The sequence below is a fragment of the Phocoena phocoena genome, chromosome 20 (genome assembly GCF_963924675.1).
Source record: "Phocoena phocoena chromosome 20, mPhoPho1.1, whole genome shotgun sequence".
In the NCBI taxonomy this organism is placed as follows: domain Eukaryota; kingdom Metazoa; phylum Chordata; class Mammalia; order Artiodactyla; family Phocoenidae; genus Phocoena; species Phocoena phocoena.
The window spans coordinates 22,776,963-22,800,790 of record NC_089238.1 but is presented as its reverse complement, the minus strand read 5'-3'; the positions used below and the strand labels follow the sequence as shown (position 1 = coordinate 22,800,790).

General features: G+C 47.2%; 1 protein-coding gene across 1 annotated transcript in view; it reads left to right on the top strand.

The window, feature by feature from the left end:
* Window positions 1–2,946: 2,946 nt before the first annotated feature.
* The window catches only part of MYLK3 (myosin light chain kinase 3), a 43,985-nt gene continuing 23,103 nt past the window's right edge, over window positions 2,947–23,828 (top strand). The window contains exons 1-8 of the mRNA XM_065898832.1: window positions 2,947–3,417; window positions 9,280–9,370; window positions 10,134–10,518; window positions 18,879–19,336; window positions 20,747–20,852; window positions 21,518–21,611; window positions 22,032–22,141; window positions 23,079–23,220. Of these exons, the coding sequence (XP_065754904.1) occupies window positions 2,947–3,417; window positions 9,280–9,370; window positions 10,134–10,518; window positions 18,879–19,336; window positions 20,747–20,852; window positions 21,518–21,611; window positions 22,032–22,141; window positions 23,079–23,220 (1,857 nt within the window). The remainder of the gene's footprint in view (window positions 3,418–9,279; window positions 9,371–10,133; window positions 10,519–18,878; window positions 19,337–20,746; window positions 20,853–21,517; window positions 21,612–22,031; window positions 22,142–23,078; window positions 23,221–23,828) is intronic.

Genomic DNA, 23,828 nt, shown 5'->3' with positions numbered 1-23,828 from the left:
AGATCTCTGATCTGCAGGGAGGGTGGGGAAGGAGGAGAGCCACAGCTTTGGATGGACTCCTCAGCCTTGCACTTCTGCTCCCCTCTTCCTCCACCTAGGGTCTCAGGGTCCACAGGCCTCTCTGGGGTTTTTCAGGGAAAGCTGGCTGTCACCAGAAAGACAAGGGAAGAGTCTTGGGATTCAGCACACACTGACCGCAGCCTACGGCAGAGGTCAGCCTGTGTTTTTCCGGGAGTGGATCAGCTGCCAGTCCTCAGCCAGGAAGGATGAGGTGTCATTGCACTTGCTACTCTGTGTCCATCCAGCTAGGCTGCCTTTTCTCTGTCTGCGTTCTCTTGGCTTGCTGGGTGGAATGCCTCCCCCGTCCTCTGGGCAGGCGGCATTGCCCAAAAGGAATTGCCCATGGCTCTTGCTGTGCCCTCTAAATCAGGGAGTTGGAGAGAAGCCATGCACCAGCCCTCAGAGAACCCATGTGCTCATAAACTCATGTCTTCTGGAGGCTGAGAAATGAAAGGGGTTCAAAGCTGGTTTTCCTGGCTGCTCCTTTTCACCAAAGAGACCTAAGGACGTGTCCTGTCGGCATATTCTGAGCTTTCTCCCAGAGGGTCCCAGAGCTTACTTCTGGGAATTGTCAGGGCTTCCTGCCTTCTGCTCATGTGATTGTTCTGGAAAATCTGGGCTGTAGCCTCCTCCTTCCACAATCCTCCCGGTGGTCAGCCCAGCCTCCGGCTCCTGCTGGAGCCTCCTTTATTCATTCCTTCCATACAGTTGCTTTGAATACCTATGTGCCAGGCACATTGGTGCGCTGGGGAAAAAGGCAAGCCAAACGGGCACTGTTCTGGTCTCAGGGGCCTTCAAGGTGGTTCTGTAACAGTGTATATGACGCAGCAGACATGTTTGCAGTAAACCAGCTGCCTTGCAATTACTTGTCGCTTAAGGGAGACCTGGGGCAAATACTTTTGTAATTTAAATAATTTGCTTGTGATATAAATAGGTGGTCTGGGACATTTATTTGTGTCCTTTGTGTTCATCTAGACTTTCTTTCCAGGCTTTATTAACCCGGGACCTGCCTGGATGCAAGCTACTCTGAAACTCTCTAGAGCAGCGGTCATAGTGAAGCCAAGGATTGGTGGGAACTGTCTCCCAGAGACAGCATCTGTCTCTTTCGACTGTGGGGACTTCCTTTCACAACGATTATCGGCACCTATTGTAGGACAGACGCTGTGCTGGGTGTTAGACTTCCAGAGATTTCTCTAGGCGGACACTTCCCAAAGTTTGACCCAGGGAACAGTAGTTCCACAGGGAAGTATTAAGCAGGAATTACGGAGGAAGAAGTAAGTCCCTACCCAGGTGCTGGTTTCTTTCTGTGGCAGGTGAGGTCCTGCTGAGGGTGAATCCTCAGGAGGGACTGGAGCCTGGTGTGTCCCAAATTTCTTTTTCAAGGAGAGTTTATCTGTGTGTTTTAAATCACAGTAAATGTAACAGACCAGTGCCCTTTTGAGCATGCTCTGGGCCGTTCCATCAATGACACCCAGCCCGTGCTCCCAGAAATGGGTCTGGATTTCTACATGGGCTGCTAAGGGCAGCTGTCCTGACAGAGGGCGAGTGGCAAGGGGTTTGTGGTCAAGCTGCACACTGTGTTTACTACTCAGCTACAGCTTAAGACAGCAAAACGATCCCAAGGTGTTTTTAGATGTCAGAGTTCCAGGTCAAATTTATTCTCATAATTGCTTTTATTCAGAAGGAGGGAGTTTAGGGGGATGCTAACACTCACCTCCCTGGTGCCAGCCTTCACCAGAGCTGCGCTCTCCTCAGGAGGTCCTGTGCCGGGGCCACCTTGGACAGAGTCCCTCTCTGGTCTTGTTTTCTCTCTCTGAGGGCCTGGATGCAAGTGGTGTCAGTGGACTGTTCTGCGGCAGCCTTGGGCTCTGTGGTGCCCCCTCACACCCCACCTTAGTGTCAGCCTGAGCATGTCCTTTTGTCTGGTATATTTATTGTGGCTTCCGTAAAAGTTTCATTTGAACCAAGTGTTTCTGAGGCTAAAATATTTGGAAACCACAGGAAACGCAGGCCCCCTTGCTCTCTGGGGCCTTACTGTGCCTGTTTCAGTTTAGAGACTGGGTGCCTGATGCCTGTGTAGACATCCTTGGGGAAGAAGGGTGTCACTGGCAAATGGTCCCCAGAGGGCTCTGCAAGGAACATGACCTGAGGGATGATACTTGGCCACTGTTCCTCACTTCTATTTTTAGGTACAAGTGACTAGTGACTGGGGGCCCCACGTGGGGAAGGACCTGCTGATTCACCCCAGAGCAGACTAAACACCTTTGGGGCATCAGCAAAGTAGGGGAACCAAAATTTTGTTTTTAATTTGCAGAAGCATCAAATTTTTTCATCATGGCAAAATCAGAACTTTGTTGAATGGCCTCACATTTCCTTCTGTTTTGGTCTAGCTTCTTATTGTGAATTGGATGCGTATGTGATGGGTGGGACCCATCTGCTTCTCAGTGCTTTGGACCTCTAAAGCCCTTACTCTGCCCTGGTATCCCTGAGGCCCCCTCGTAGAGTCCAGTTATCAGGTCGTTACCTAAAGGATCCCTTTTCTTCTAACCTTTAGTTTCAGCTACAAGAACTCTGCCTGCCCTGGGCAGATTCTTAACATATTTGCCCATCAACAGCCTCTCAGAGAGGAATGTTAAATGCTGCAGTGATGTCAAAGGGGCCCCCAAGGGGAAGGGCCTGGGCCAAGCCCAGCCTGTCACTCATGGCCACGGCAGGGTGGGAGATAAGCAAAGGCAACGGCTGGGAGAGAGTCTGGTCTTCTGGGCGCCCTGAACAACCCAGGTGAACCTTAGCTAGAGAACAATGAACTTCCAGACACCGCTGCCCAAGTGAAAGCAAGAGGTCAGCAGCTCTTCTGATTCCTCACCCTTGGCAATCTTCATCAGGATGTCAGGAGCCCCCAAGGAGAGTTTGCCGGGGTTGCCAGGGCTGGGCAAGGCCTGCTTAACCACCATGGACCAAAAGCTTAACGTGCTGGATGAGAAGGTTGACAAACTCTTAAATTTCCAAGAAGACGTCATGGAGAAACTGCAATGTGTGTACCGAGGCATGGGCCACCTGGAGCAAGGCCTGCACCGGCTGGAGGCCTCCCGTATTCTGGGCCCAGCTGGGGCCGACTGCACTCCCCCCGCTGACATGCAGGCTGGGTGGCCGGAGGTCCTGGAACTGGTGAGGGCCGGGCGGCAGGATGTCGCCCAGCAGGGCGCCAGGCTAGAAGCCCTCTTCCGGATGGTGGTGGCTGTGGACAAGGCCATAGCTTTGTTGGGGGCTGTGCTCCAGAACTCGAAGGTGGTGGATTTTATCATGCAAGGGAGTGTCCCCTGGAGGAAGGGAAGTCTGGCCGATGGCCCTGCGGAGGTTGGTTCCTGCTGCCCTGCCCCGGTGCCCTTCTGGCTGGAAGGGAGGCTCGGGTCCCTGGTGGGGAGACCAGACAGGAAGCTAGTCCTAGGAGAGCTGGAGGGCTGTTGTCCCCTCTTGTGCCTCCTGTGTGACCTGTTGATGGGAACATGGAGAGATGGAAACTTAAAGACCATAGGTGGGTTTCCAGACAGGGCAGGACAGGTGGATTTCCCCCAGGGAAAGGGAGAGGCAGTGCCTCTGTGGGGCCCTGGGCTGTGCAGGGAACCTAGAAGTGGGGGACAAATGAGCCATTAGGGAGAGGAGGGCAGTTACACTTCTTTGACATCCCAGGAACTTCTTTTCTCCTTACACCTGGGGTAGGAGAGAAGTGGGGAGTGCTCAGTTTACCCTGACAGAGCCCCCTTCAGAAACCCAAACCTCCCTCCCTTCCTGTCCCCAGCCTTGTGCTCTGTCCTCGAGTGGGCGGAGTGTGCAGCTGCCTGTGGGGAGATGAGTGTTGACAGTGACCCATGGGGGACACAGGCAGGGGACACAGGCGGGAGCCGGAGCCTGGGGGTGGAGTGTGGCATTTCTGGGAGCGGCTGTTCCCAAGGGTTGCATAATCAGACCCACTGGCTAATGAAAGCTTGGCTGGTGTGTGTGTGTGTGGTGTGTGTAGAGGCAACACTGGGAACAGCAGGGTAAGCCACCTAGCAACACTCACATGGCCTGGAGCCACCCTTTCAGATCTCTGCAGCTTCCCCCCAGCATGAAGTCTGTGCTTAAACTCTGTCAGCGACTGAGGCTTTCAGAGGCAAGGCTGCAGGAGTTTGCCTTCCCTCCCCTCCCCAGCCAGGCCAGAACTCGCCCTGCAGATCCCTTCGCTCCCTGCCCAGCTGCTTCTCCAGAGCTGGCCCCTCCCACCCCAGCTCCCTGCTTTCTGCACCTCCCCTGAAAGTCAGGCCTGCAGGGGAGATGTGACCTTCTGCTCTTGACAATGATAACCAACCTCAGCTTTAAAACAGAAAATAAATATAATTTATGCTCATGGTAAGAAAACATTCTCCCTCCTACTGCATCCCCCCAGTCCCCGGGACAGCCCTCCTCCCCAGACAATCATAGGAACCAGTCTCCTGTGAAACCTTCCAGATAGAGTCTGTTTATCTACAAGCACATTGGTATACACACCACCCTCTTTGTTTTGCTTTGTTTTAACTCAAATATTACTCACATTGTACTGGCCTGGATTTTTTCTAACTTAATATATTTGGGGCATTGTTTCATATTTATAGCTAGAAAGCTTCCTCGTTGTTGTTAAGTTGCAGAGAGCTCTCTTTTTGAGGATGTGTCTTAATTTGCTAATCAGTCCCATATCATTGTTTGTTTATATTGTTTCTCATTTTTAGCTATTATAGATAATGATGCAGTGACTAACCATGGAAGTGTGAGTTTATCTATATGACACACTCCTAGAAGTGGCAGTGCTAAGCCAAAGGGTAAATTTATACAATAAATGAAGCCAAACCAACCTTCAAAGGAGTTATTCTAATTCAATAACGTATGGGAATGCTTGTTGCCCCATTTTTGCTAACAAAGCATATGATCCAGTTTTTGACTCTTTGCCTGTCTGGCGGATGAAAACATCTTATTATGCATGTGTATTTTAAAAAATATTTTAGTACAAAAAATGTCAAACATTTATAAAAATAGAGATTAGTACAATGAACCCTGTGAGCCCATAACTGGAGGCTGATGTTTCCCACCCACTTCCCTCTTTCCAGATTATTTTGAGGAAAATCTGAGATAATGGATTATTTCTTCCATAAGCATTTCAGCAAATATATCTAAACCATAAGGGCTCTTTTAAAAAACATTATCATGATCTAAAATGTGAATGGTAACTTGATATTACCAGTCAACGTTCAAATGTCCCTGATCGGCTTATGCCTTATTTATTTATTTTTATCATTTGTTTATTTGAGTTAAAATCCAAATAAGGCAATTGGTCATATGCCCCTTAAAGCTAACTTTTTTAAAAAAATTCTTAAAATTAAAAAAAAAACTTTTTATTGTGAAAAATTTCAAACATAACCAAAAGTAGACAGAATGATATATCTCATTGTAGTTTTAATTTGCTCATGCCCTTTTCCCTCTATTTCTTTTTTTTGCCTTTTTCTTGATTTGTAAGAATTCTTCATATATTAGTGAAATCAGCTGTCATACGTGTTGCAGATATTTAGGCATTTCTGGATAGGGTGAAGTCATGGAACTTTCTGTTTTCTGAGTTCTTGCCATAGTTCTTGCCTGTGATTGATCTGGCACGTGATTGATCTCTCTTCTGGTGTTTAATACACATCCCAGTAACTATGTTACTAGATCTAGTACTAAATCTAGAACTAAGGGCTAGATCTAGTCTCCCAGGCAGGCTGTCAGCTCCTTGCTGACTGTGAGGCCTCTGCTTCCCTCTGTGTGCTGGCAGGGCTGGCCATTAGACAGCTGTGACCGAGCCCCAGCTATTTAACACACTGTCCATGCTGAAAGCAGTGCCCTGTGGAGACTTTCTGGAGATCCTCTTTGTATTTCCTAGGAGAGTAGGGGCATAGCAATTTGTGGAATTGAATTCAGCCTTAGCAGTGGCTGCCAGGACTTCGGGAAGCTCCTCCTCAGGTCTGGAGTGCCCAGTGGCACTTCGTTTGGTTGTGACAATGAATCAGATTATTGCTGGAAGCCACGTGCTCTCTCGTGGACAGGGTTAGGCTCAGCCAGGATGCGCAGAATCACAGTCAACCTGCTCAGAAGGCATCGGTCCTCCAGATGCCTAGGCATTTGGGGTCTATCCTTTTTCCTCTGGATGCATCGGACAAGGCAGGAACCAAAAGTTTGAGCCTTGAAGTCAAAACCCAGCTCTGCATGTGTGTGTGTTTGTATGTGTGTGAGTGTGTGTGTGTGCGCGCACGCACGCCTCTCTCCACCAAAGAGAAAGGGAGGGAGAAGACAGTCTGAGCCCCACAAGGTCTACCAAAGGACAGTCTGTTCAAGTCTTTCTCTACTGATGGGTGAAACAGGAGGCAGCGTGGTAATGCTTTCAGTTCCCCCAACTACGGGGGTGGTAGGGCAGAGTCTGTAGAAAGAGACCAAAGGAGAGGTCTCTGCAGAGCAGGGCATCCGGGTCACATTGATGATGCTGGTGATAACCATGATGACAGCAGCTAGCACTTATTTATGAAGTGTTTCCATGTGTTATGTTGTTACCATTAAGAGGGCAAAGCTTACTGTCCTGGAATCCCAAAGACATGAGCAGAAAACAGGACTGAGAGAAGGGGGCACAGCATAGGAAAAACAGTGGAACCAACCTGGAACCAAGCAGAACCCTATGTGCCACCCCCCACCCCCACTCCAGTGCAAAGGCCCCTCCACATCCCCTGCCTCTTGTTTGTGGAAAAGCTGAAGTCTCCCAGGCCTCCCCGAGCCACAAAAGAGCAGGCCAAAGCAGCTAATGATTAGGACAACAGAGTCACAGACTTAGTGTCTGATGCACATTCCTGAGTTGTTTTACAGGTACTGTGACTGCCGCCAGAGGGAAAAAGCTAACTACATGTTGACCAGACTGCAGCCATGACTTAGCTCCATCTTGAGCAGCACTGAATCTATGGCTGGCAAAATTTCAAGAACTGGCCTCAAGAGAATGGGATGCTATTGCTCATAATAATCTATATCTTTGTGGGCATCAACATAATTGTAGCTTCTTCTGCCCGTATATGTAAATGGGCAACTACACTTGACAGCAAAGAGATGCTACAGACCCATGCCGACATCTTCCACTCTAAGAATACAGCGCCCTACGTCAGCACGAAGTAGTTACAGAAGACGGACTTTTGCCCATAATCCCATAGAAATGGAATGATGTTCTGACAAGTGGGGATTTGTAAGCAGCTTTTGGCAGGAAAGAGCTCTTTGCAGGAGGCCCCTTTTGTCTTGTCGCTAACCTTAAACCAGGCACCCCCATGCTCTACTCATCTCTGGCCCAAGTGCAACTTTCAAATATTTTGATCACACGATACCTTGCCTAACGTGTCAGTTCTTTCTGTAGATCAAAGAAGTAGAAATGGAGAATAAGTAACTAACAGAAGACCAGATCTCTTCCCTAGCTTCCCCTTCAGTAATCTCACAAACTGTGTGAACAAACTGTGAACAAGATAGCATCAACAAGCCTGCACGACAAGCCTGCATACACTGGGGGATGGCGACAACTCTGATTAACTGAGATTACTTCACTCTTTCCCTTTAAAAACTTTCACGGCTGAGCAGATTCTTTGGAGGCGGTTTTGGGGGGACGCTGAGTCCACCCTCTCCCCAGATTGCCAGCATTCTGATTAAAAGCAACTTTCCTTTCTACCAACATTTGCCTCTCTCAAGTATTGCATTTTGAGGAAAAAGCAGCTGGACCTGATTTGGTAGCAAATGTAACCTCCATCCTTAGTGTCAGGGAGACATGCAAGAGAGGTGAGCACTATGGTGGGAATTGCTCCAGCTGATTTTTGCCACATGGGCCTGGAATTCCCAGATCTTCCGATTTTCTTTTTCAAGAGAAGCTGGGAACCTAGAATTTTTTCTAATCAGTTTTATTAAGGTATAATTGACATACAATAAGCTGCACATACACACACTAAGTGTGCACAATTTAAGTATACAGTTCAACAAATGTATACACCCTAATAGCCACCACCACAATCAAAATGTAGAACAATTCTAAATGGAACTTAGAATTTTGATGGAAAAATCTCCTAGATTTAAAATGGTGGTAACAAATTTAAAAATTTTAAATTCTATGCAAGCCAGAAAAAATGCGAGCTCTTTTTGGACTCTGGCCTCCTGGTTGGGGCCTCTGTGGCCAAGGCAGGAGAAAGGGCCTTCAGTCTCTGGCCTGAGACCAGACCCACTTCTGTGACAAGTGCCAGGAGGAATCTTAGGGGCCATATCAGTCAAAGGCTCTGAAATACCAGGGGGGCCCAGCAAGGGTCAGGCCACCTAGAAATATTTGCATTTGGAAATACTGAGTGCTCTGGACGATTTCAGGGGCACGAGCATATGCACTGGACTGGTGTGGACCATTCAGTTCAGGAAGACCTGCCGAGAGCCTCACTGGGTGGGCTCCGAGTGTCCTTACATGATCTGCTCTGTCTCAGACAACACAAAATCATCCGAGCTATTGAGCACTTACCATGTGCTGGGAGCACTTCTCAGGAAATTCCATAAATTAACTCCCCCAATCCTCCCGCTAGCTCTACGAGTAGGTAATATTATTCTTCCCATTTTACAGATGAGGAAAGTGAGACGCAGAGAAGTTAAGGATCTTGGCCAAGTGGTGAAGGTGGGGTTTAAACTCAGTGAGTCTGGTTCAAGGGTCCTGTACTGCAAAGAGGCAACCTTGGGATCCACCCACCTAGCTCCCAAGCAGACATTATTAATTGATAGTGGCACTCTCCCCCTGCAAGCATAGGTTTATCTGACCTTAGTATCCAACTCAAGCCAACACTGTAAAAGACATGACCGATTGATCTAAATTGACACCTTAAATTAATTTTCCATGCCTTGTCTAGTATTTTCAGGTCTGGTCTGTTTAGATCACCCTGTCGGGGGCTAGGTCTGCCCCTTACCTGCACTATGGTGACCCATTAGAAAGGACTTGGTGATCTTGGGAAAGCCTCAGCATTCTTATCTCTAAAATGACAATAGTAATATGTACCCTCTAGTATTACTCTGAGACTAAGAAATAACCTAAGTTCTTCTATTTCAAGCACAGGGTAGGTGCTCAACAAATGTTTGTGGCCTGAACGATGATGTTGATGATGATGCTAGTTTTTATGGTTATTCTTTTAGAACAAAGAGCGAGTGGAAGAGAAAGGAGCAAAACCAAAGCACGCGCTGAGCACCAGAGGCGTGCAAGCCGAGCTCAAGGGGCCTTGGGAAGGTGAGTGGGGCCCCGTTGGCTTTATCCCACCTGCACACCTAATTTCAGAATAAAAATACCACCACCACCACCACCAATATGATTACTGAAAAACTGCTGAAACGTATTCTTCCTCTTTTTTTTTTGCAGTTCTTTTTGTCTTTATGCTTATTCCATTCTGTATTGCTCTTTATTTCACTTTGCTTTAAATTTTTATGGATTGCTTTTTTTAAGCACTTGGTCAACTTTAAATTTTTTTAAGCTAATTTTCTTTTATAATCTTGTATAATAGTTACATGGTTCCAAAGTCGAATTGACAAAACAAGGTATATTAAGAGAAGTTCTATGCATGTTCCCTGCATCCTATTTTCTCCCCTGCATATGTAACTATGTAAAAAAGTTTTTGTCTTATCTTTCCTTTGAGATCCAGTCTCTTTAGACCACATTGTAAGTGGTTATACACACACATATGCATGCTCACATACACACACCTTCCTTCTTAGACAAACAGAAGCATACCACACACTTTTCATCCTTGCTTTTCTCCACCGTATATCCTGAGATCACTCCATAGCCGCATATGGAGATATTCGTTTCTCCTTTTTTATGCCTGGGTGGCCCTGGTTTAGTCAATCAACTCTCTCCTGATGGTCACTTGCATTATTTCCAGTCTGTCTATTATAAACATGGTGCACTGAATGGCCTTCTACATATTTTTCAGGATACCTTTGGGATAGGTTCTTCTAAATAGGAGAGCATTTTTATCCTGCTTATTTTCCTATAGAGAGCCAGAAGGTGGACCTGCCAGAGGGGACAGTGGAGAGGTTGCCCCCCATCAGTGCTTCAGGGATAGGAGCTGACCTCCTTACCCAGGCAGAGACCTCACCAGGGCAGGGAGACGGAGTTCCTGGCCCAGCCCAGGTACGCCCAGAGGTGGAAGCCAAAGCTCCTGTAACATCCAGCGAGAACCCCAGGACGGGCCTGGAATTGTCTGTGGTGTCTGAAAGGGTCAGTGAGGCTCCCACCGGCCAGGAGGCTGCATCGGGTGCAGGACGAGGAACATCATCCAGTAGACCTGACCCTCGGCTCTCGGAGGAGGGCATGAGGCTGACTCCAGCACTGCCAGCCCAGGCCAATTCAGCTCACGGTGGTGGAGAAACACCTCCAAGGTAAGGGATGTGCCTCCAAGCTGGGCAAGGGAAGGCATTAACTGCAGCTCCTGGGCTGCTAAGGGGCCAGCTGCTCCTGTTTGAGTGTCCACTGTGTGTGCAGCTCTGGCTAGCCTCGAGACAAGAAGACAGGAGAAGGCCGAGACCCTGCTTTCAGAAGCTGAGAGCACTGGTTCTTACCTGGCACCCATTAGAATTACTGGAAGGAATTTTTTAGATACGAATGCCCAGAGGTTCTGATTTATTCAGTCTGGAGTGATGCTCAAGCATCGTTTTTTTGTTTATTTGTTTGTTTTTAAAGCTCCCCAGGTGAGTCCCATGTGGAACAAGACTGAGAGCAATAGTAGTAGCTATAATAATACTTAAAAGTGTTCACCAGGTGCCAGTCGTTGGCTGAGCATTTCACAGACATCATCTCGTTTTATTCTCACAACCTCCCCAGGAGGCAAGTGTGGTTGGTGTCCCCAGTTTACTCATGATGAAACAGGGTCAGGTTGCCCAGGGCCACACAGCTAGGGATTCATAGAGCTGGAATCTGAATCCAGGTGTTTGTTTGTTTATTACGGAAGTATAGTTGATCTACAATATTATATTAATTTCAGATATACAGCATAAGGATCAGAAGTTTTATAGTTTATACTCCATTAAAAGTTATTATAAGATAATGACTATAATTCCCTGGGTTATACAATATATCCTTGTTGTTGATCTAGTTTATACATGGTAGGTGTACCCTAATGAGCAACTCCCCACTTCACTCTCCCCACTGGTAACCAGTAGTTTGTTCTCTGTATCTATGAGTCTGTTTCTGTTTTGCTATATACCTTCATTTGTATTATTTTTTAGATTTCACATATAAGTGATATCATACAGTAATTCTTTCTCTGTCTGACTTATTTCACTAAGCATAATATGCTCTAGTTGTATCCATGTTGCCGCAAATGGCAGAATTTCATTCTTTTTTATGGCTGAATAATATTCCATTATCTGTATATACCATGTCTTCTTTATCCATTCATCTGTTGATGGACACTTGGGTTGCTTCCATATCTTGGCTATTGTAAATAGTGCTGCTATGAACATTGGGGCACATGTATCTTTTTAAATAAATGATTTTGTTTTTTTTCTGGATATATACCCAAGATTGGAATTACTGAGTCATATGGTAGTTCTGTTTTTAGTTTTTTGAGGCACCTCAATACTGTTTTTCATAGTCACTGCACCAATTTACATTCCCACCAACAGTGTACAAAGGTTCCTTTTTCTCCACATCCTTGCCAACATTTGTTATTTGTAGTCTTTTTTTTTTTTTGGCTGTGTTGGGTCTTCGTTGCTGCATGCAGGCTTTCTCTAGTTGTGGCAAGTGAGGGCTACTCTTTGCTGCAGTGTGCGGGCTTCTCATTGTGGTGGCTTCTCTTGTTGTGGAGCATGGGCGCTAGGCTTGCAGGCTTCAGTAGTTGCAGCATGGGGGCTCAATAGTTGTGGCATGCGGGCCCTAGAGCGTGTGGGCGTCAGTAGTTGCGGCTCATGGGCTCAGTAGTTGTGGCTCACGGGCTCTAGAGTGCAGGCTTAGTAGCTGTGGTGCACAGGCTTAGTTGCTTCACAGCATGTGGGATCTTCCTGGACCAGGGATCGAACCCGTGTACCTGGCACTGGCAGGTGGATTCTTAACCACTGTGCCACTGGGGAAGTCCCTATTTGTAGTCTTTTTGATGATAGCTGTTCTGACAGGTGTGAGGTGATATCTCATTGTTGTTTTGATTTGCATTTCTCTAATAATTAGCAATGTTGAGCATCTTTTCATGTGCTTTTTGGCCGCCTGTATGTCTTCTTTGGAGAAATGTCTATTCAGGTCTTCTGCCCATTTTTTCATTGGCTTGTTTGTTTTTTTCATATTGAACTATATGGGCTGTTTATATATTTTGGATATTAACCCCTTGTTGGTCATGTCATCTGCAAATATTTTCTCCTGTTCAGTAGGTTGTCTTTTTATTTTCTCAATGTCTTTTCATTTTTCTTTGCTGTGAAAAAGCTTTTAAGTTTAATTAGGCCCTGTTTGTTTGTTTGCTTTTATTTCTTTCGACTTAGGAGACAGATACAAAAAAAACAGTTGATATGATTTACATCATAGGCTGTTCTGACTGAACATTCTTTTCCAGGAGTTTTATGGTTTGGGGTCTTATATTTAGGTCTTTAATCCATTTTGGTTTTTTTTTTTTTATTATATGGTATGAGAAAGTAGTCCAGTTTGATTCTTTTGCATGTAGCTGTTCAGTTTTCCCAACAGTGTTTATCAAAGAGGCTGTCTTTTCCCCGTTGTATATTCTTGCCTCCTTTGTCATAGATTAATTGACCATAGGTGTATGCGTTTATTTCTGGGCTCTCTGTTCTGTTCCATTGATCTATGTGTCTGTTTTCTGTGCCAGTACCATGATGTTTTGATTACTGTAGCTTTGTAATATAACCTGAAGTCTGGGAGGGTGATACCTCCAGCTTTGTTCTTTTTTACCAAGATTGCTTTGGCACTTTGAGGTCTTTTGTGGTTCGATATGAACTTTAGGATTATTTGTTCTCATTCTGAAAAAATGTCATGGGTATTTTTATAAAGATTGCATTAAATCTGTAGATTGCTTTGGGTACAATATTAATTCTTCCAATCCAAGAGCATGGGATATCTTTCCATTTCTTTATATCATCTTCAATTTCCTTCATCAATGTTTTATAGTTTTCAGTCTATAGGTCTTTCACCTCCTTTGTTAAGTTCCTTCTTAGGCATTTTTAAAATGTGATTTTAAAAGGGATTGTTTTTTACTTTCTCTTTCTGATAGTTTAACATTAGTGTATAGAAAAGCAACAGATTTCTGTATACTAATCTAGTGTCTTGCAATTTCATTTAATTTATTAGTTTTTATAGTTTATTTGCTTTATAGTTTTATCTGTTTTATTGTTTATTTGTTTTATAGTTTTCAGGTGGAGACTTTAGGGTTTTCTATTTAAAGTATCATGTCATCTGCAAATAGTGACAGTTTAACATCTTTCCTTCCAATCTGGATGCCTTTTATTTCTTTTTCTTGTCTGATTGCCGTGGCTAGGTCTTCCAATATTATGTTAAATACAAGTGGAAAGAGTGGGATCCTTGCCTTGTTCCTGAATTTAGAGGAAAGGCTTTTAGCTTTTCACCATTGAGTGTGATGTTAGCTGTGAGTTTGTCATAAGTGACCTTTATTATGTTGAGATGTGTTCTCTCTATACCTACTTTGATGATAGCTTTTTATAATGAGTGGATGTTGAAGTTTGTCAAATGTTTTTTAGGCATCTATTGAGATGATCATGTGATTTTTATCCTTCCCTTTGTTAGTATGATGTATCACATTGATTGATTTACAAATATTGAAACATCCTTGGGTCCCTGGAATAAATCCCACTTGATCGTGGTGTACGATCCTTTTTATATATTGTTGGATTTAGTTTGCTAATATTTTGTTGAGGATTTTTGCATCTATTTTCATCAAAGATACTGGCCTATAGTTTGCTTTTGTTGTAGTGTCTTTTTCTGATTTTGGTATTAGGGTAACGGTGGCCTCATAGAATGCATTTGGGAGTGTTCCATCCTCTTCAAGTTTTTGGACTAGTTTGAAAAGGATAAGCACTAGTTCTTTTTTATAGAACACAAAAAAGAATTACCCTGTGAAGCTGTCTAACCCTGGACTTTTGTTTGCTGGGAGTTTTTTTTAAAATTACAAATTCAGTTTCACTACTAGTGATCAGTCTGTTCAAATTGTCTGTTTGTTCTTGATTCAGTCTTGGCAGGTTGTATGTTTCTAGAAATTTGTTCTAGGTTGTCCAATTTGTTCACATATAGCTGTTCATAGTATTCTTTTATGATTTTTTGTAGTTCTGTGGTATTGTTTGTTATTTACCCTCTTTCATTTCTTTTCTTGTTTGTTTTTAATTGAAGTATAGTTGATTTACAATGTTGTGTTACTTTCTGCTGTACAGCAAAGTGATTCAGTTATACATATATATACATTCTTTTTTTTTTTTTTTTTTTTTTTTTTGCCGTACGTGGGCCTCTCTCTGTTGTGGCCTTTCCCGTTGCGGAGCACAGGCTCCGGACGCGCAGGCTCAGCGGCCATGACTCACGGGCCCAGCCGCTCCGCGGCATGTGGGATCTTCCCGGACCGGGGCAAGAACCCGCATCCCCTGCATCGGCAGGCGGACTCTCAACCACTGCGCCACCAGGGAAGCCCTATACATTCTTTTTTAAAATATTCTTTTCCACTATGGCTTATCATAGGATAGTGAATATAGTTCTCTGTGCTCTACCTTGTCCTCTTTCATTTCTTATTTTGTTTATTTGGGTCCTCTCTCCTTTCTTCTTGATTAGTGTGGTTAAAGGTTTATCACTTTTGTTTGTCTTTTCAAAAAACCACCTCTTGGTTTCCTTGATATTTTCTATTGTGTTTTGATCTCTATTGTATTTATTTCCTCTTTAATATTTATTTTTTCTTTCCTTCTGCTGACTTTGGGCCTTCTTTGTTCTTCTTTAGGTGGTAATTCCTTTAGGTGGTAGTTTAGGTTGCTTGATGTTTTTCTTGTTTCTTGAGGAAAGCCGGTACTGCTATCAGCTTCCCTCTTAGAACTGCTTTTACTGCATCCCATAGGTTTTGGAGTGTTGTGTTTCCATTTTCATTTGTCTCAAGGTATTTTCTGATTTCCTCTTTGATTTCATCATTGACACATTGGTTTTTTAGTAGCATGTTGTTTAGTCTCCACGTGTCTGTTCTTGTTCCATTTTTCTTTCTATAATTGATTTCTGATTTCATACCACTGTAGCTGGAAAAAATGCTTGATATAAGAATCAAACACATTCAGGATTTCTCTGGTGGTGCAGTGGTTACGAATCTGCCTGCCAATGCAGGGGACATGGGTTCGAGCCCTGGTCTGGGAAGAACCCACATGCCACTAAGCCTGTGTGCCACAACTACTGAGCTTGTGCTCTAGAGCCCATGAGCCACAACTATTGAAACCCACGTGCCTAGAACCTGTGCTCCATAACAAGTGAAGCCACTGCAATAAGAGAAGCCACCGCAATGAGAAGCTTGCGTGCTGCAATGAAGAGTAGCCCCCACTCGCTGCAACTAGAGAAAGCCTGCACACAGCAACGAAGACCCAACACAGCCATAAATAAATACACATTCTTTTCAAGTACACATGGAATGTTCTCCAGGATAGATCACATGCTAGGCCACAAAACAATTCTCAAAAAATTTAAGAGGCTGGATCTAGGTTTTTGGACTCCAGAATCTGTGCCCCTAACCACTGCACCATCCTGTTTTTTCAGGTCAGCATTTAGTTAAGTCTTAAATACTATGATGGGGAGAGAATGATGGGTGTTCAGAGGTGGGAGGTTGGTATGGGCTGAATCAATCCAGGGGCTTTCAGAAAGATTATGCTTGGAGCTCTGGAAGTGGACTTGGAGCTCTAAGGACTCAGTCTCAGGACCTGCCCTCAGCAGACATGGTGCAGGAAAAGGAAGAACCAGAACTGCTGACTGTCAGGTCCTACCTAGCCCTGTGTTTTCCAGCAGTGTTCTCCAGGGGCAGGGCATCCTGGCTCCAGGCAGCCCACTGAAGGGCACTCTGCTTCCTGGGCCTTTCTCTAAAGGGACTTGTGCCCTTCTGCACCTGCCCTTGGCTGTCCTGATCTATAACTGAGTCCCCCAAGGCCTGGCTCAGGGAGAGGAGCTGGTGTCTGTGTATGCTGTGGTGGCTGGCAGGGAAGCCCAGTCCTTTTTCTGCCTTCGTTCTGGAAGGAAATATGAGTCCCCAGGAGACCTAAACAGCTGGAGGGAGGGATTCCTGGCAGGCATCCTTGGATCCTGGCCAAGGCTCTAAATGTGGAATCTAGGGTGGGGATGAACTTTCCATGAACTTGTTAGGGGCCCTAAAAGAATTCTGGGAGAGGCGGAAAGGTCTGTGTGTCAGTTTCAACCCTGAGTTGAATTTCAGACACAGACTGGGCTCAGGAAATGGGGCGATCACTGCCTACCCTCCATCACCTAGCACATGGGTATATCTTGAGAAAAATGGATTTGAACTCGAGCATTGGCTGTGATTGGCAGTGGCTGCCTGTGTAGAGGATCCTTGGGCCCTTGCTGGACTTGGTGGAACAGAGTGCTGCAATCAATTAGCAATGCCTGCCCTGGGTGTGCTGCGCAGGAAGTGGGGAAGCCTTAGACACTCAGAGTGGCATGGGAATGCATGGCAGTACCTTGGGGTCATCCCATGCCCCCAGGTATGAAGACCAAGAGGAACTCAATGGCTGTTGGCCTTCTTAGCTGGCTACCTGGCTACCTGGATATTCTTCCAGAAACTGGCTTCCTGCAGTTTCCCATGTCCCTTGGTTAAGGCAAGGGCTGAGCTGGGCTTGGATGCCACCCTTCCCATCCTACCCTGTCATCACCAACCCATACTTGCTCCTGAGGGAGTGTCGGGGGACTTTTGCTGCCTCCCACCCAAGGCTTAGCTGTGAACAGGCTGCCGAACCAGGTGCATTCAGAAGTAGGCACTGCTCTCAGAGGACCTGCAGCAACTCAGAGGAGGGGCCTGGGCCTCCAGCTGCTAGGGAAAGCCTTAATTTAAAAAAAAAATGTGGTTAAAAACTCATAACATAAAATTTACCATCTTAACCATTTTCAAGTGTATAGTGTAGTTGTGTTAAGTATATTCATATTGCTGTGACACAGATCTCCAGAACTTTTTTGTCTTGTGAATCTGAAACTCTGTTACCATCAAACACCTCCCCCCCAGATCATGGTAACCACCTTTCTACTTTCTGTCTCTATGAATTTGACTATTGTAAGTCCTTCATATAATTCATTCTCCATATATGTGGAATCAGTCTTTCTGTCACTGGCTTATTTCACTTAGCATAAAGTTCTCAAGGTTCATCCAGGTCAGAACTTCCTTCCTTTTTAAGGATGAATAATATTCCATTGTATGTATATGCCACATTTTTTTATCCATTCATCCATCACTGGACACTTGGGTTGCTTCCACATTTGGCTGTTGTGAATAATGCTGCTGTGAACATGGCTGTGCAAATCTCTTTGAGATTCTGCTTTCAATTCTTTTGGATATATTTCCAGAAGTGAGATTGCTGGATCATATGGTAGTTCTATTTTTACATTTTTTAGGAACCGCCATACTGATTTCCACAGTAGCTGCACCATTTTAGGCTTCACTGTTTGAACCTCCTGCATTTGTACTTTCATTTCTTAGTCGACTCTCAGTACATTTGTGAGGTGTTACTGTCCCCGTTTGACAGAAGAGGTTGCTGAGGCTAGAATTGCCCAAACCCAGCCCTGTTCAGCAACATGTGGCAGAACTACGGCCAGGATGGAGGCCGCCTGGCTCCCTCCTGAGACTCAGTCCACCCCAGGCACTCACCCCCTCACCCCTGCCCCAACACTCATAGACCTCGGCAGTGGGGTAGTGAAGGGCAGTCAGAGGGCAACTCTGAGAGGGTCTGAAGCTCCCAGGATCAGGGTCCTTCCCTCTGAATGTCAGGGCTTAGAAGGCCTTCCTGACCTCCAGCTGGCTTCCAAAACCACAATGCTGCTTGGTCTGGGTAACAAAGGTGGATGCAGTGGGCCCAGTGGCATGGCCCAGTGGCGTGGCCCATTGACATGGCCCAGTGGCGCAGGGGGGCCTGTAGGGAGGCAGAGAGTTTCCTCAGCTGTGTAAGCATGCAGGCCCAGCACAGCCAGGACTGTTTTATTCAGGAGAAACAGAAAGTCCAGACTCTTATGAGCAATTCCCTGATTTTGCTAAAATGTGTCTGACCTGAAGCTTCAGTGTGATGTTTGACTTGGTTCACCCTTCTTTTCTTTTAATGGAAGGGAAACTGAGGCCCAAAGAAGGGAGGGAAGAGCCCAGGTCTCCTGCCTCCCGGCCACATTCCTCCTGGAGCAGAAGCACATTCCCAAGGGGCCACAGAGACAGCTGGTGCCCACCTCCCCACTCCTCCCAAGCCCCATCCACCACAGGTTGCTTCAAGTCTTTCCTGGATGCTGATCCAGTGGAATCCTGAGAGCTGGTGGCACCGTATGTCACTGAAGCCAGTCTCTCCCCTGGTGTCCTGTCTGGGTAGAGAGGGACAGGGGATGGAATCTGCTGGTTTCAACCGCAAGCTAACTCTTACTATTATAACAACCCAAAGGGCCCGTTTTAACAGATGAGAAAACTGAGGCTAAGAGGCCATGGTCAGTGAATGGCAGCAGCAGGCATTTGAACCCAGGTCTGTTCTGACTCAGGTTCTTGCTTTTAACCTCAGGGCCACATTTCTCTCTGCCCCAGGATCTCCATCCATGTGCAGGAGACAGACATCCCTGGGGAGCTACTTGTGACACGAGGCGGCAGCCTCAGAACCACGCCCCCTGCAGAGGCTCTAGCAGCTGCCCATCCAGGTGAGCAGGACTCACCTGGGCCCAGGTGCTACCCCCAAGCCCCTGGGACTGAGTCAGGAAAACATATCCCAAAAGGAGCCGGGGTGTTTTCCCCACCGTGGAAGCGGAGCAGCGACTGCGGAGCAAAGGCCAAAGAGAAACAGGGATCTGGGCCTGAGCCCGCCATGACACCAAGCAGGGCCTGGAGGGACAAGGGAGCCGATGCCAGGACCCCAGGCCTGCAGCAGGACACAGGCCCAGGAGCAGGGGACCCTGAGCCTGGAAAAGACTGCACAGCCAGGGGCACGAGCAGAGCCGAAGCAGGAAGGAGAACACCCCCAGGAGCTGAGGCGGGCAGCCTGTTTCTGGGTAAGTGAGGGCATTGCTATGTGCCCCGAGGTGAGTGAGTTTGAAAGGCCTACTCTGGGAGGCCTCCCTGAAGCTTCCAGGGAGAGAGAATGTGGGTGTTGGGGAGTCGAAGACTGGGAACAGCCTGCCAGCACATCCCAGGGCTGGAGACCAAGGCACGGAGATGCAGCGGGCTGAGCTCATGTTGGCTCTCGCCATTGGAGAGGAGGGAACCCATGGGGCTCAACTCGGATTTCTCAAAGCCACCTGCCTGCCCGATACTATTGGTATCTTTCTGGATTGAGACAGGGAAGGCTCCTGCTAAAAGGCAAATCCATTAACTGGTATATATAACCCACTATCAGCCATTTGCACTCAGGGGGCTGACTCTCATCCAGGATCGGGAAGGGGCTGCTGACCTGCTTTCTGTCCCAATGGTGGTGGGAGGCATCCTTGTGTTCCTGTGACCCAAAGGGCCTCAACTCCTCCAGCCCTTAGGGCCACACCCTCGTTGGTCTGAGCCCTCATCCCATATGGCTGCTGGAAGGCCACCATTTGCTGACTCCCTGTCCCAGAATTTCTGGATGTCCCTGAGGAAGGGCTGAGCGTTCTGCAGGTCATCCTGGTGCCCCTTGCCAGTTCCGGGCTCCACGGTTGCCATGTGCTGTGCTCTGACTTCTCTGGCTGCTTCCTCTCCCCTTGTATGACCTGGTCCAGATGTGGACATAAGGCCTACCTTAATTCCTGAAACACAGCTGAGAGCAGGCTGTGACTTTAGAGTCTTTTCTGAGACTTGAGATGGTGATAAAGCCAATGTTAGCTGAGGACTCCCTGTGAGCCGAGCCTCGGGCATTTGTGGTGGCGTTTACCCTCACAGGCCTGTGGAGTGGAGACACGTGAAACACAGGAGGGGCTGAGAAGCACGTTTAAGGTCACAAGGTCAGTGCTGACAGAGCCAGGATCTGACGGTTGGGCTCCAGAACAGAAGGCAGTTACTTTGCAGTGAAGGAGACTTCAGACTGGAATTCTAGATGTGGATTCTCTGTGACACACCCAGGCTTTCCGGGGGCCCAGGAAACAACACAATCATGCAAATGTTACCCCCTTGTAGTCTAGGGCTTGGGCTCCCCTTTGCAGACACAAAAAAGGTACACAATATGCTCTCAAAGCAAATTCAGTCTTCTACTTTGGGGAGCAGAAAGTGACTTGTGAGACAAACTAAGAGAAAATAGAAGTATTTCCCCTGCTCTGGGTCCAGGGTTGCGGAGGTCATGGAGCTGTTCCTGGAACATTCTGAGTACTCCCTCGATAAGCCCCCAACAAACTGGCAGAAGCCGTTTTTGAACCAAGTGTGTCTGGGACTGGGGGTGGGGGGAGCTGAGAGGTGGGGACGGCATGAAGGAGGCTCACAGGCTGCTGTCTCCCGAACAGACGACAGTCCAGCCCCGCCAGCCCCCTTCGAGCATCGGGTGGTGAGTGTCAGGGAGACCTCGACCTCAGCGGGCTACACAGTGTGCCAGCACGAAGTCCTGGGAGGGTAAGCTGGCCTTCTGCCTTGATGGAGGGGCGGGGCAACTGGACAGCTGGGTGCCGCTGGTGGTTCTCAGGAACTGATTGATGGAGCCACCGCCAGGAGTGGGATGTCCCGCACAGCATGAGAGTGGGCGGAGGGCTCACAAAGAGTGGGTGAGGAGATATCCGCGGAGTGCAGGAGGGCCCGCATGGTGTGAGTGAGATGAAGTGTAGGGTGCAGGAGGGCCCACAGTGCGGGCCTGGGACCCATGTACTGGAGGTGGCACGGGAGCTGACATGGGGTGTGGTAAGAGGGATGTCCTCTAGGGTGCAGGACTGCCTGGGTGGTGTGGGTGGAGAGAACACCCCCTGGGGTGCAGGGTGGCCTAGGTGGTGTGGGTGACAGGGACACCGCCTGGGGTGCAGGATGGGCTGGGTTCTGTGGGTTGGGGGCACACCCTCTGGGGTGCAGGATGGCCCACACATATGGGGTGAAGAAGCTCTTTTCCACGTTCAGAGCCCGTGGGTGTGCGGGTGGTGACTGATAACTCTGGGGTGCAGGATAATCCCTGTGGTGTGTGTGGAGCAGAGGTAGGACCAGAAAGCCCAGGGTCCAGGATGGGTCTGACCCACCACATGCTGGGTGTGCTTCTGGGGCTCTGAGACTGCTCCGTCATCGTATCTCTGTAGGGGCCGGTTTGGCCAGGTCCACAGATGCATGGAGAAGGCCACAGGCCTCTCGCTGGCGGCCAAGATCATCAAAGTGAAGAGTGCCAAGGACCGGGTGAGGTTTTTGCCCCAGGCCAGTGGGTGTCCCGGACCAAGCTCAGGATTCCTTCACTTCCCCCTGGGCCACCGTGGGCCCCACACTGCACCAGGCCCCTCCACTCTGAGCAGGAAACCTAGCCACCTTTCCTGCCTCTTTTCCATGACTCCCACACTCCAGTCAGCAGGTCACCTTGCACCCTGGGCAACAGGTCCTCCTAGACCTCCAGGGTTCCTTTTTGGGCTTCAGGTTTCCTATCTGTGAAATGGGCGGGCCCTTGCTGCTGTAAGAAGCTGGTGTGGGTGGTGAGTTGAGGAAAGCTGGTGTGAGAACAGGAAATGAGGATGCAGGGTGGGGGTGTGTGTGTCTTGGGAAGGGCAGCTGACTTCTCTTCCTGACCCATTTCTTGGAAACTCTTCTCCCCTTTGGCTCCACAAGGAGGATGTGAAGAACGAGATCAACATCATGAACCAGCTCAGCCATGTGAACCTGATCCAGCTCTACGATGCCTTTGAGAGCAAGAACAGCTTTACCCTTGTCATGGAGTAGTGAGCATGGGAGGCGGGGCCAGGGCTCGGGGTGGGGCTGGGAGCTGAGATTCCAGCAAAACTCTCCCTTTCCTTCCCCTCTCAGTGACATCCAGGGAAAGGCATCACCTCCTCTGCCTGACCTCCAACATAGAGCACAGAGGACAAAGCCATTTGTCACAAACCAGAAGCCAGTGAACCTGATTTGACCTACAGATATTGTTTTGGCCTACAAAATTTTTAGTAATTTTGATTTAGTTGTTAACTAAATTTAGTTGTTAGTTGGAAATTGGGAAATTTCACATTAAAACCTAGATGTCTAGCTTTCCTTGCAAATATAAAAGATCTAGTAATGCTGGATCTACATTTCCAGTTGGAAGTGGTGTGATGGAGCTCATAGTAACTGACCTTTGTAGACGGGGCAATCAAACTCCCATTTGCTACAGTCCCTATCACTTCCAGCTACCCATGACGTTGAGGCCAGGGGCTCAGGGGACATTTATTATTGTGCTTGTGTTGCTATTTTCCTTCTGGTAGGACTGAGGATAGTGAAATATTTGTCATGTCAGTTTTCTATAAAAAGTGGAAAAAGAAGTTAGACTAAGGGCTATGTGTTCTAAGAAAAGTTTTGTCTTACATCTGGTCTGATTTAGGCTTCTTGCCATGTAGGTACTAATTGGCCCCTGTAGGCCAATGAGTTTACAACCTTGGCCTAGAGTATCAAGAGTGAGTATCCAGAGTGAGCCTGGATGATCAACACTGCAGATAAGCCCCAGTCTCCCATTTGGCCCATCACTTCCTTTTTACCACCCATACTCTGAGCTGGGAATGGACAAGAGCAAAGGTCCCCGTAAAACCCCAGATGGCAGTGGCACCCTTGGGCTCACCTGGTGATGAGTGGACCAGTCTTCTGAGAGCCTTTCTCAGTCAGTGCTTGCCTCTTCCTTTGCCTTGGCAGTGTGGATGGGGGTGAGCTCTTTGACCGGATCACAGAAGAGAAGTACCACCTGACTGAACTGGATGTGGTGTTGTTCACCAAGCAGGTCTGCGAGGGTGTGCAATACCTCCATCAGCAGTACGTCCTGCACTTGGACCTCAAGGTCAGGCTCCGCCCTGGGCACGTGGTGGTTGGGTGCCCCGGTTCCTGAGTCTCTGCTGCTCTCTCATCTTTGAGAGCTCTGTCAGCACCCAATCCTGGCTTCCATTCCTTGCTCTGCCATTGCCTACTTCTGGAGTCTAGGGCAGGCCAAGTCTCTGAGCCTCAGTTCCTCCATCTGTGACATGTGGAAAATAAGTACCTCATTAAGTGTTCTTTGACGGTCAAATGATACAGTGACTTTTTTCTATAAAAAAATCTCTAAGATTAGTTTTTAAAAACTAAAATAGAAACATGCATGTGGTAACAAATATAGACAATATAGAAATGTATGAAATGCACAGTGAAAGTTCTTCCCACTCAGCCTCTGTGCTGAGAGGTCTTCTGTATTAGCAATTTGGCATGACAAACACACACACACACAAGGGATCATACTATACATCTCGTTTTTAAACTTGCCCTTTATAGTTAACAGTACACTGTAGACATCTTTTCTCATTCTCTTTAAGAGCCATGGTATAGTCCATTGAATGAATGCATTACAGCTTCTTTTGTCTACTTGACAAAAAGTAAGCACATGGTAGCCATTCTTTTCTTTCTTTTTTGTACATG